At 49.0% G+C, this 11,988-nt stretch overlaps 1 protein-coding gene across 1 annotated transcript in view; it reads right to left on the reverse strand.

The window, feature by feature from the left end:
* Window positions 1–6,861, reverse strand: part of ABCC10 (ATP binding cassette subfamily C member 10) — a 23,751-nt gene extending 16,890 nt beyond the window's left edge. Inside the window, 2 exon segments of the mRNA XM_017878160.1 lie at window positions 1,166–2,384; window positions 6,584–6,861. Of these exon segments, the coding sequence (XP_017733649.1) occupies window positions 1,166–2,384; window positions 6,584–6,744 (1,380 nt within the window). The 5' untranslated portion in view covers window positions 6,745–6,861.
* Window positions 6,862–11,988: the final 5,127 nt, after the last annotated feature.

Raw genomic sequence — 11,988 nt, forward strand, 5'->3', positions numbered from 1 at the left:
TACTCTAAGCTCCCAGATACTCTGCACTGCCCTAGTCTTGGTTTTCTTCCTCACCTCAGTCCTTTCTGGAAATCCTGCCCTTCAAATCCTTTTCAGCCCTGGGTTGCTTCCCCTCCCAGTCTCTCTTTTACTTCTCCACTGGCTCCAGCTGGGGACAGGTTGGAGTGGGAATTCCCCACCTTCCTAGGAGAAGAAGTGGTGGAAGGTGCAGCCAAGTCACCACAGTGGAGTAAAAGCACTCCTCCCATTAGATGAGGGACAAAAGGCTATCTCCCAAAACCAAAAGATGTGGGCTTCGGGGCTGGACCCCCAGTTCTGGCCCCCAGCTTGAGTGGCACAGAAACTATCCTGTAGGAGTACACAGGCATAAGAGGCCACACCACAGCCCAGGGTCAAACAGGCTATTGGGCCCAGGGAAGATGGGCAAGGGCCAAAACTCCTTGTCTGTAGCTGTCACAGGTAGGGGAAAAGGCCTCATGCCATAACCATCTATCAACCTCCCTTCCCTCCAGGAGCACTCTGAACTGTTCCACTAAGGGTCAACAACTATGCTGTATGAACCCCCAGGACTGCCATCCCCTTTGTACCCACAATCACTGCAGAACCCAGAGCTGATTCAGCCAAACCCTAAACACCTAGAGTTGGCCCAGGCAGGAAAGTGACCTATTCCCTTCCCCTCAGCCTATCCAAAGAGGCAGCTGCGGATCTCCTAGGTCTCTCTACATGCAGCCATTGGGTGGTCTGTGCCCTAGATAAGGAGGTTGGAGACTTGGGTCCCAGCTCTGGCCCTAAAGACCTGTTTGGTGCCAGGGAGATGACTTCCTACTTCCTAGGGTGGCCACATGTATTCAGAGCTTACTTTGTGACTGGCACTATGCTAAGCATTATCTCATGAGATCCTTACAACAGCTCTACAAGGTGAGCTACTATTATTCTCATTTTGCAGACGAGGAGTGGGGAAGCCCAAATAGGTTAAGTGACTCGTCTGAAGTGACTGAACTAGTAAGTGTAGAGCCAGGATTTGAACCCAGGTCTATCTTTCTCCAGTCTCAGCTCTTAACTTTGAGGTCACTCTCACTCCCTCAGGTAGTGTGCACAGGAAGACCTGTGGCCCTGGGCTGGGTGGGGTCTCCAGATAGCTGAGGGACCCCAAGTACCCCCTCACCTTAACCCGCGCATCCTTGTGCCGTAGCATTTCCTGGTTGCTGGCCATGATGCGGGTGGCAATCACTTTGTTGACAGGTACCAGCAGCAGTGCCAAGATCAGACCACCCACAAAGGCCACGCCTACCTGCTGGTACAGCAGGTAGAGGGTGATGGCCAGCTGTAGGGGCAGGCCCCAGGCTTCATGGAAGCTCCCAGCAAAGTTAAGCAGCCGTTCAGAGTCAGTGCCTAGTAGGTTCAGGGCCTCCCCAGTAGGAGGGCGGCTGGGCCCCAGCTGTAAAGCCTTGCGGTACAGGATGTTCAGCACGCCCCCCCGTGCCTGAAGTTTTACCTTACATACCTCATACCCATACTGATTCTGCAGCACAGCACCCAGCACAGCCCCACTGGCTAGCCCCAGAGCATAGAGCAGGCCATGGCTTAGTGGCTCCTGCCCCTCTTCCAGGAAGCCCACCAGTAGGGAGAGCAGCAGGGGCCCTGAGAATCCCAGCATGGTCCCTACCAGCTTCAGCAGTCCAAGTGCCAGATAGCACCGTCCAAAGGCCCCATACAAGACCCTCCACAGTCGGGCCCCCTCCTGCCAGTGTGACTGGAAGACACGAGCCAGGTAGGTTGGATGCAGTCTGTGGGGGAGGCGGCAAATGTCCTGAGGCTTCTGGAGCTCTCCGCAGGCCCCACGGGTCAGCAAGGGTGCCAGCCAGGCATAGGAAAAGTGTGACAGCCAACTCTCCCCATCTTCAGCCACCTCAGGTTCTTGATCCTCGGGCAGGAGGGGTTCCTGAGCCCAGGGTTCTCGTGGTCCCCCAGGAGCTGCCCATCCCAGTGCATAGGCCAAGAGTGCAGCCAGCTGCAGGATGAGCAGGCATAGGCGGGCCACGGGTCCTGGGAGAAGTGGGGGCAGAAGTGTGCCTCGCTGGCAGTGCCACAACACGGTCAGCACTAGGGCTGGAGCTGGCAGCAAGGCTACCAGGGCCAAGGCCAAGGGACCTCGGGAGTGGCCATGAGGGGAATGGGACAACACCCACAGGGCCAGGCTGTGGCTGATCCAGGCCACAGCTGCCACACACCCTGCCAGCACCTCTAGCCCTATGGGTCCTGGGCCTGCCCCTGGTGGCAAAGCAACTGGAAAGAGGTCTAGCAGCGGGAAGACGGAAAGCAGGAAGGAAGCTGCAAGTCGGAGGCGCCATCCAGGACTGCAGGGTAGGATGTAATCTGGACTCCTGGGGACAAGGGGGAAGACAAGGAGGCACACTGTGGCTGACTCAGGACCCAGACATACCCCTCATCTCCAAAAATTCACTTATCGAAGGAATCAACTCCCTTCCTGCCTTGCACATCTTATCCCTACCCCACTTTACCTCGGAACCCAGGGTCTTTTCTCCCAGGAAGTCTTCCCAGACGAACTTAACTCATTTTCTGACCAAATAAGCTAACAAGCCACCTGAGCCTAACTCATTTTATAAACTACCCACACCATTTCTGATTTTTTTTTTTTTTTTAACCACAGACATTAACAATTTTGAGGTAAGGTTGTATTTAACATGAAGACTAGGAAAAAAAAAATCCTGGGTACTATGTTTGCTACTTGGGTGATGGGATCATTAGAAGCCCAAATTTCAGCATCACACAATATATCCATGTATAATAACAAACAAGCACATATCCCTCATGAATCTAAATTTTTTTTGTTTTTTGTTTTTTTTGAGACACAGTCTCCCTCTGTCGCCCAGGCTGGAGTGCAGTGGCGGGATCTCAGCTCACTGCAAGCTCCGCCTCCCGGGTTTACGCCATTCCCCTGCCTCAGCCTCCCGAGTAGCTGGAACTACAGGCGCCCGCCACCTCGCCCGGCTAGTTTTTTGTATTTTTTAGTAGAGACGGGGTTTCACCGTGTTAGCCAGGATGGTCTCGGCCTCCCAAAGTGCTGGGATTACAGGCTTGAGCCACCGCGCCCGGCCCGAATCTAAAATTTAAAAAAAATCCGGGCCAGGTGCTGTAGCTCACGCCTATAATCCTAGCACTTCGGGAGGCTGAGACGGGACGATCGCCTGAGGTCAGGAATTCAAGACCAGCCTGGCCAACATGGTGAAACCCCATCTCTACCAAAAACGCAAAAATTAGCCAGGCATAGTGGCAGGCACCTGCAATCCCAGCTACTCAGGAGGCTGAGGCAGGAGAATCGCTTGAATCCGGGAGATGGAGGTTGCAGCGAGCTGAGATCACGCCACTGCACTCCAGCCTGGGCGACAGGAGACTACAGCTCAGGAAAAAAAAAAATCCAAAGTTTTCATGCAGATAACCGCTAAAGGGCACATATTCATTTTTACAAAAGGATCCACCTAAGAGTACCCTTAAATTCACCTGAAGCACTATTAGATGAATAAAAATTGGACTTACATACAGCTTTTATATTCTAATATGGTAGCCTAAACTTTATAAAGCTTTGGAATATTCTACTCTCTTTCCTCTGATTGTAGAAGGTGGTGTGGATTGCTTTTGTGACTCCTTTAGCTGAAGAAAAAAAATCTCTTTCTGTTTGTGTTTACATCTTCTTGGCATACAAAGAAATGTTTTTAATAAACAAAAGGTGATCTGTTGCATTAAGAATCAAATACAGGGGCTGCTCACGGTGGCTCATGCCTGTAATCCCAGCACTTTGGGAGGCTGAGGTGGGCAGATCACTTGAGGTCAAGAGTTTGAGACCAGCCTGGCCAACATGGTAAAACCCCGTCTCTACTAAAAATATAAAAATTAGCTGGGTATGGTGGCACGCACCTGTAATTCCAGCTACTTTTGGACACCGAGGCACGAGAATCGCTTGAACCTAGGAGGCGGAGGTTGCAGTGAGCTGAGATCGTGCCGCTGCACTCCAGCCTGGGCGACGGAGAGAGACTCCATCCAAAAAAAAAAAGAGAATTAAATACAGAAAAACATACCTGTAGCAGTGAGTGTCAGCATGTCTTGAAAGTTCATATAAAAAGAGGACTGAGCCTGTTACACCCTTTGTTGGCAGGGCTAGGTTACTAAAAAAGTTTGCTTGTAAACCAAAATGCAGAGTCTTGCTCTGTCGCCAGGCTGGAGTGCAGTGGCGTGATCTCAGCTTCCTGCAACCTCCGCCTCCCAGGTTCAAGCGATTCCCCTGCCTCAGCCTCCCTAGTAGCTGGGCGTTTTCTTAAAAGTCCACCCGATGACACTGATTTGTAGGGATTCAGATGGGAATAAAAATCAGCCTTTAGGAATTCTATTTCTGGGCTGGACATGGTGGCTCATGCCTGTAATCCCAGCACTTTGGGAGGCCAAGGCAGGTGGATCGCTTGAGGTCAGGAGTTCAAGACCAGCCAGGGTAACACAGTGAAACTCCATCTCTAGTAAAAATATGAAAATTGGTCAGGCATGGTGGCACACGCCTGTAGTCTCAGCTATTCCAGAGGCTGAGGCAGGAGAATCGCCTGAACCCAAGAGGTGGAGGTTGCAGTGGAGGTGGAGGTTGCAGAGTGTCACTGCTCTCCAGCCTGGGTGACAGAGTAAGACCCTGTCTCAAAAAAAATTTTTTTTTGTTTCTGGCTGGGCATGGTGGCTCACATCTGTAAACCCAGAACTTTAGGAGGCTGAGGAAGAAGGATTGCTTGAGCCCAAGAGTTCAAGACCAGCCTGGATGACAAAGCAAGGCTTTGTTTCTACCAAAAATAATATATATATTTTTGAGACAGGGTGTCGCTTTGTCGTCCAGGCTGGAGTGCAGTGGTGCGATCTTGGCTTACTACAACCTCCACCTCGTGGGTTCAAGCAATTCAAGACGGGGTTTCACCATGTTTGGCCAGGCTGGTTTCAACCTGACTTCCAGTGATCCGCCTGTCTCAGCCTCCCAAAGTGCTGCGATTACAGGCATGAGCCACTGTGCCCGGCCAATTTTTTTGTATTTTTAGTAGAGATGGCATTTTGCCAGGTTGGCAGGCTGGTCTCGAACTCCTGGCCTCCCACAGTGCCGGCACTACAGGCTTGAGCCACTGCATCTGGCCTATTAAAAATAATTTTTAAAAATTAGCCAGGCGTGGTGGCATGCACCTGTGGCCCCAGCCCCAGCAACTCAGAAGGCTGAGGTGGGAAGCTGCTGGAGCCCAAGAGGTCGAAGCTGCAGTGAACTGTGATTGCACCACTGTACTTCAGCCTGGGCAACAGAGGGAGACCCTGTCAAAAAAAAAAAAAAAAAACACAAACAAACAAACAAACAAAGAAAAGAAAGAAGGAAAAGAAAAAAAAAAGAGTTATATTTCCTAAGATGTGGGGACCCAAGAAAACTGGCCCAAGTTGGCCATCAACCAGCCTCATCACCCCTTCAAGTCTCTTTTCCTCTCTGAGTCTCACTTTCCTCACCAGCACAGTGAGCAGTGAGTCTCAAAAGCCTTCTGAGGCCCTTTCCTATCTTAGGTTCTCGATCTCTCTAACCCTTCTCAGCAACACACACAAGGCTGATAAGTGAAATGAGGCACAATTTCTATTGATCACGTGATGGTCTTCCTTGCTTTCGCAGGGAGCGGATGAATCCCTTGGATAGGAGAAGCTGTGGATCTGCTTGGTCTAGGAGGAATTCTGATTTGTTTCTTACACAGAGACAAAAGTCTAGAAGGGTTTAATCACCTAGCAAAGACATCCACAGCCTTCTCAGAGGAGCAGCTATTAAAAATTGGCACAGTCTTTTGGGAACTCAATCTAATGAGAAAGCAAGAAAGACCTCTTGGATAGGGACACTTTGCCCCATCAGACTAGGAACTGCCAAAGCCAGAGATCAGACCGCCCTCTTGTCTTCTCAGCAGCTAGAATGAGACTAACTTTAGTCATCTCTAGCCATACAACAACTAAATACAAAATCAAGGTGAGTTTAGCATCCACACCTTATAGCCCTTAATTGGGGGAAGGTTTAACGTTTGATTTTGCTCTTCTTGTCTATCTACTGCTTCCCCTTCAGCTGAGCCTACGTATACTTTTCTTAATCTGGACACACTAACGTTTCATGGGTTGAAATGGTGAGAAACTCAGCCTACAACTTAAATACGTCAGCGCTTTTGGCTAAAAGGTTGTTCCCCAATTCTGCCTTCAATTCATGACAGCTGAGTTTGGGTAACTGAAAATGGACAGTTCTGATGATTTCTGACATTCATTAGACCTTTAAAAACATGCCAGGCACTGTACTATATGCTTAAATTAATTATCTCATTTAAACCTCCCAAGAATGAGACTCAGAGAAGGCAGGTACTTGCCCAAGGACAGCCACATTGCTGCTAAGTAGTAATGCTTAGATTTTATTCTACTTCTGCCCTACTCCAGAGACCTAGCTATTCTGGTGACATTGCCGGAAGACGTAGGTTTCGGGTGAGATCTGCAGGCACACACGGACAGATGCCTTGCGCTTGTCTCTACCCACCTCGGGGTGCCCAAGTAGCAGGCACTGAGCACGGCGAGAAGTGCGTGGGGCAGGGCGCTGAGCACCAGCTGGGTGAAGCAGTGGCCTGTGGTGTCCCCCTCCCACAGCGGGAGCGGCCACGCTGCGCTGCTGCCGCACAGCTGGGCCAGAAGTCGCTCCATGGACACCTCACCTGAAGGCAAAGTTGACCGTGAAGGCGGTGCAGGGTAACGGCCAGCTTTGCTTGCGCTTTCCAGCCCGGTCTCCCCGCCTCCAGCCCCGCCCCGGAACCAGGACAGCCCGTCGCTTCCGCCCCGAAGCCAGACCCCTCCCATTCTCGCGGTACCAAGGGTAGAAAGGTAGGAGGTTTCCCCGTTGGCTTTCTGGACGCTGGTCACCCACCTTTCCATCTGTTTTTCCCCTCCCGTTTCTCCGCCCCCAGGCATCCGGAACCTCAAACCTGAAGAAGCTGCTGTGCACCGGATTCCGATATCCTGAATACTGGTGTATGCAAAAAAAAAAACTACTGCCCGGCCGGGGTGCTGCGCTAGCCACGGCTGGCGTGCGCCCCCTTACAGGCTGGAAGACTTAGCTGGCGCTTTTAGCCACGCCTATATGCGAGTAGCTGCACGCATGCGCACTGCTGTCTGCTTCGGCTAGCCTTTGCACGCAGGCGCGCTGGCGCAGTCGCACCGTTGCGTTTCGGCACGCTTTTGTGGCCTGACTTGCTTTCAGGATCCTTCCCTCCCTTAGTGCAACGTCATTTATAACCTCTCACGTGGAATATTCGCTCCCAACTGTGAAAACTTACTAGTTGGCGCAAGCATTGCAATCTCCATTTTTTAAAGAGGTGGGGAGCTGCGCACTACGGTAGCGCGCGCCGGTAGTCCCTGCGCGCAGGTAGTGCCTGCCCGCCGGTAGATCCCAGGAGGATGGCCTGAGCCCAGGAGTTCGAGAACAGTCTGAGCAGCATAGAGAGACCCCAGTCCCAGATAGATGGATGGATGGAAATTCAAACATACCTGTCCCACGGACAAATAATGCAGCTTTGAGACATAACTGTTTTCTCTTATTCTACGGCTGTATGACCCTGGACAAGTTACCTAACCTCTTTGAACCTCAACTTTTTTTTTTTTTTTCTGAGACACTGTCTCGCTGTGTCGCCAGGTTGGAGTGCCGTGGCACAATCTCGGTTCACTACAACCTCCGCTTCCCGGATTCAAGCGATTCTCCTGCCTCAGCCTCTCCAGTAGCTGGGACTACAGGCGCGCGCAACCATGCCCAGCTGTTTTTTGTTTGTTTTTGTTTTTTGTATTTTTAGTAGAGATGGGGTTTCACCATGTTGGCCAGGATAGTCTCGGTCTGTGACCTCGTGATCCGTCCGCCTCGGCCTCCCAAAGTGCTGGGATTACAGGCGTGAGCCGCTGCGCCCCGCCCAGCCTCAACTTCTTTATTTGTACAACAGGGACAATACCAATACTAAAGTACTGTTGAGAGAGTTGACTAATTAATTTAGTCTGCTTAGGGCAAGTGCTTTGCTTAGGGTAGTCCTCCAGTAAATCTTTTAAGGAAGCAGCGGGAAGAACATAACCTTTATAATTATATGGACCTGGGTTTGAATGCTTTTAGCAGAGAGATGTTAGGCAAGTTACTTCTGCATCTTTATTTTATTATGTTTGTCAGGCATGGTGTTGGTATTTCCTTTACATAGGTGTGTACAGTGCTTGAAGAAGAATAGCTAAACAAATGACAATTACGGTTATCCCACTTAATCTCAGTAAGAAGCCCCATATCCCTCAATGTCAATAATTAATTTTCCTATTTTTAAAAACTAAGAGATGCAGGTTTGGATTTCACAATCTTTAGTAATTAATTGAGCCTTGCTACCTGGCCCAGGCTGGTCTTGAACTCCTGGCCTCAAGTGATGCTCTTGCCTTGGCCCCCCAAAGTGCTGGGATTACAGGTGTGAGCCACTGCACCTGGCCAGGCTCCACTTCTAATTCTTTTCTTTTCTTTTTTTTTTTCCTGAGATGGAGTCTGGCTCTGTCGCCCGGGCTGGAGTGCAGTGGTTGCGATCTCGGCTCACTGCAAGCTCCACCTCCCGGGTTCACTCCATTCTCCTGCCTCAGCCTCCAGAGTAGCTGGGACTACAGGCGCCCACCACCACGCCCGGCTAATTTTTTATATTTGTAGTAGAGACGGGGTTTCACTGTGTTAACCAGGATGGTCTCGATCTGCTGACGTCGTGATCCATCTGGCTCGGCCTCCCAAAGTGCTGGGATTACAGGCGTGAGCCACCGCACCTGGCCTTCCGCTTCTAATTCTAATTCATTTGCTGTTTCCATCACATCTGCAGTTACTTCCTCCACTGATATCTTGAAGGTCCATCCATGAAGGTTGGAATCAGCTTCTTCCAAACTTCTGTTAATATTGATATACGTTGTCCTCCTCCCAGGAATCACAAATGTTCTTTTTTTTTTAAATAGAGACAGGGTCTCACTAGTGGCTTAAGCTGGTTTCGCACTCCTGGCCTCAAGCCATCCTGCCTCAGCCTCCCAAAGTGCTGGAATTGCAGACATGAGCCAACATGCCTGGCTCACAGATATTCTTAGTGGCATCTAGTATGGTGAATATTTTCCAGAGGGTTTTAAATTTACTTTGTCCAGATCCATCAGAGGAGTGACTGTCTATGGCAGCTATAGCCTTATGGAATGTCTTTCCTAAATAATACTTGGGCCAAGCACAGTGGCTCACACTTCTAATCCTAGCACTTTGGGAGGCCAAGGTGAGAGGATTGCTTGAGGCCAGGAGTTTGAGACCAGCCTGAGCAACATAGCAAGACCTCATTTCTACAGAAATAAAAATAAAAAATTAGCTGGGCATGGTGGTGCCCACCTGTAGTCATTGCTACTCAGGAGGCTGAGGTGGGAGGATGGGTTGAGCCCAGGAGTTTGAGGTTGCAGTGAGCTATGATTGGGCCACTGCACTCTAGCTTGGGCAACAGAGTGAGGACCTGTCTCTAAAATAATACTTGAGGCCAGGTGCAGTGGCTTATGCCTGTAATCCGAGCACTTTGGGAGGTCGAGGCAGACAGATCACCTGAGGTCAGGAGTTCAAGACCAGCCTTGCCAATATGGGGAAAACCCAGCCCAACTAAAACTACAAAACTTAGCCAGGCATGATGGTGTGTACCTGTAATCCCAGCTACTCGGGAAGCTGAGGCAGGAGAATTGCTTGAACCTGAGAAGCAGAGGTTTCAGGGAGCTGAGATCACGCCACTGCACTCCATCCTGGGTGACAGAGCAAGACTTCATCTCAAAATAATAATAATAATAAAATAATACTCGAGAATTTAAATTATTCCTTGATCCATGGATTGCAGAATGGATGTAGTTTTTTTCTTTTCTTTTCTTTTCTTTTCTTTTCTTTTCTTTTTTTGTTTTTGAGATGGAGTCTCACTCTGCTGCCCAGGCTGGAGTGCAGTGGCACGATCTCGGCTCACTGCAACCTCCGCCTCCCAGGTTCAAGTGATTCTCCTGCCTCAGCCTCCCGAGTAGCTGGGATTACAGGCGTGGGCCACCACACCTGGCTAATTTTTGTGTTTTTAGTAGAGACAGGTTTCACCATGTTGGCCAGGCTGGTCTCGAACTCTTGACCTCAAGTGACCTGCCACCTTGGCTTCCCAAAGTGCTGGGATTACAGGCGTGAGTCACTGTGCCCGGCCTGGATGTTGTGTTAACAGGCATAAAAACAACAATCATCTCCTTATACATCTCCATCAGAGCTCCTGAATGATGGGTGCATTGTCAGTAAACAGTAATATTTTGAAAGGAATCTTTTTCTGAGAAGTAGTCCTCCAAAGTGGGCTTAAAATATTCAGTAGACTGTGTTATAAACAGATGCACTGTCATCCAGGCTTTGTTATTGCATTTATAGGGCACAGATAAAGTAGATTTGGCTGGATATGGTGGCTCATGCCTGTAATCCCACCACTTTGGGAGGCTGAGGCAGGCAGATCACTTGGGATCAGGAGTTTGAGACCAGCCTGGCGAACATGGCGAAACGCTGTCTCTACTAAAAGTACCAAAATCAGCTGGGTGTGGTGGTGCGTGCCTGTAATCCCAGCTACTCGAGAAGCTGAGAGAGGAGAATTGCTTGAACTGGGAGTTGGAGGTTGCAGAGAGCCGAGATTGCACCACTGCACTCCAGCCTGAGTGACAGAACAAGACTCCATCTCCAAAAATAAAAAATAAAAAATAAAAATAGCTTTAACATAATTCTTAAGAGCCCTACGATTTTCAGAATAGTAAATGAGCATTAATTTAAACTAAAAGTCACCAGTTGCATTAACACCTAACAAGAGAGTCAGCCTGTTCTTTGAAGCTTTGAAGCTAGGCATTGACTTTTCCCGTCTAGCTATGAAAGTCTTAGATAGCATCTTCTTCTGATAGAAAGCTGTTTCATCTACATTCAAAATCTGTTGTTTCAGCCAGGCTTGGTGGTTCATGCCTGTAATCCCAGCACTTTGGGAGGTCAAGGAGGGCGGATCACAAGGTCAGGAGTTCAACACCAGTTTGTCCAACATTGTGAAACCCTATCTCTACTAAAAATACAGAAATCAGCTGGGCTTGGTGGTGTGTGTCTGTAATCCCAGCTACTTGGGAGGCTGAGGCAGGAGAATTGCTTGAACCCGGGAGACTGAGGTTACAGTGATCCAAGATCATGCCACTGCACTCCAGCCTGGGCGACAGAATGAGACTCCATCTCAAAAAAAAAAAAAGAAAAAAAAAAATCTGTTGTTTCATGTAGCCACCTTCATCAGTTATCATAGGTAGATCTTCTGGTTAACTGACTGCAGCTTCTGCATCAGCCCTTGCTGCTTCACTAGCACTTTTATGTTATAGAGAAGGCTTCTTTCCTTAAACGTCATGAAGCAACCTCTGCTAGCTTCAGACTTTTCATATGCAGCTTCCTCACCTCTCTCAGCCTTCATAGAATTGAAGAGTTAAGGCATTACTCTGGATTAGACTTTGGCTTAAGGGGATGTTGTAGTTGATTAGGTCCTTATCCAGACCACTAAAATGTTCTCCATATCAGCAATAAGGCTGTTTTGCCTTCTTATCCTTTGTGTGTTCAGTGGAATAGCACTTCTGATTTCCTTCAATAAATTTTCCTTTGCATTCACAACTTGCTGTTTGGCCAAGAGGCTTAGTTTCTGACCTATGTTGGCTTTCAACATGCCTTCCTCACTAAGTTTAATCATTTCTAGCTTTTTTTTCCCTCACATTCTCCATCCTAGAAGCTTTTTTCTTCTTTTTTTTAAGTGAGAAATGTACAATTCTTTCTTTCACTTGAAAACTTAGAGGCCATTGTATTTATTTATTTATTTTTGAGATAGAGTCTTGGTCTGTTGCCCAGGCTGGAGT

The sequence above is a fragment of the Rhinopithecus bieti genome, unplaced genomic scaffold (assembly GCF_001698545.2).
Source record: "Rhinopithecus bieti isolate Rb0 unplaced genomic scaffold, ASM169854v2 scaffold_9981, whole genome shotgun sequence".
Taxonomy (NCBI): Eukaryota; Metazoa; Chordata; class Mammalia; order Primates; family Cercopithecidae; genus Rhinopithecus; species Rhinopithecus bieti.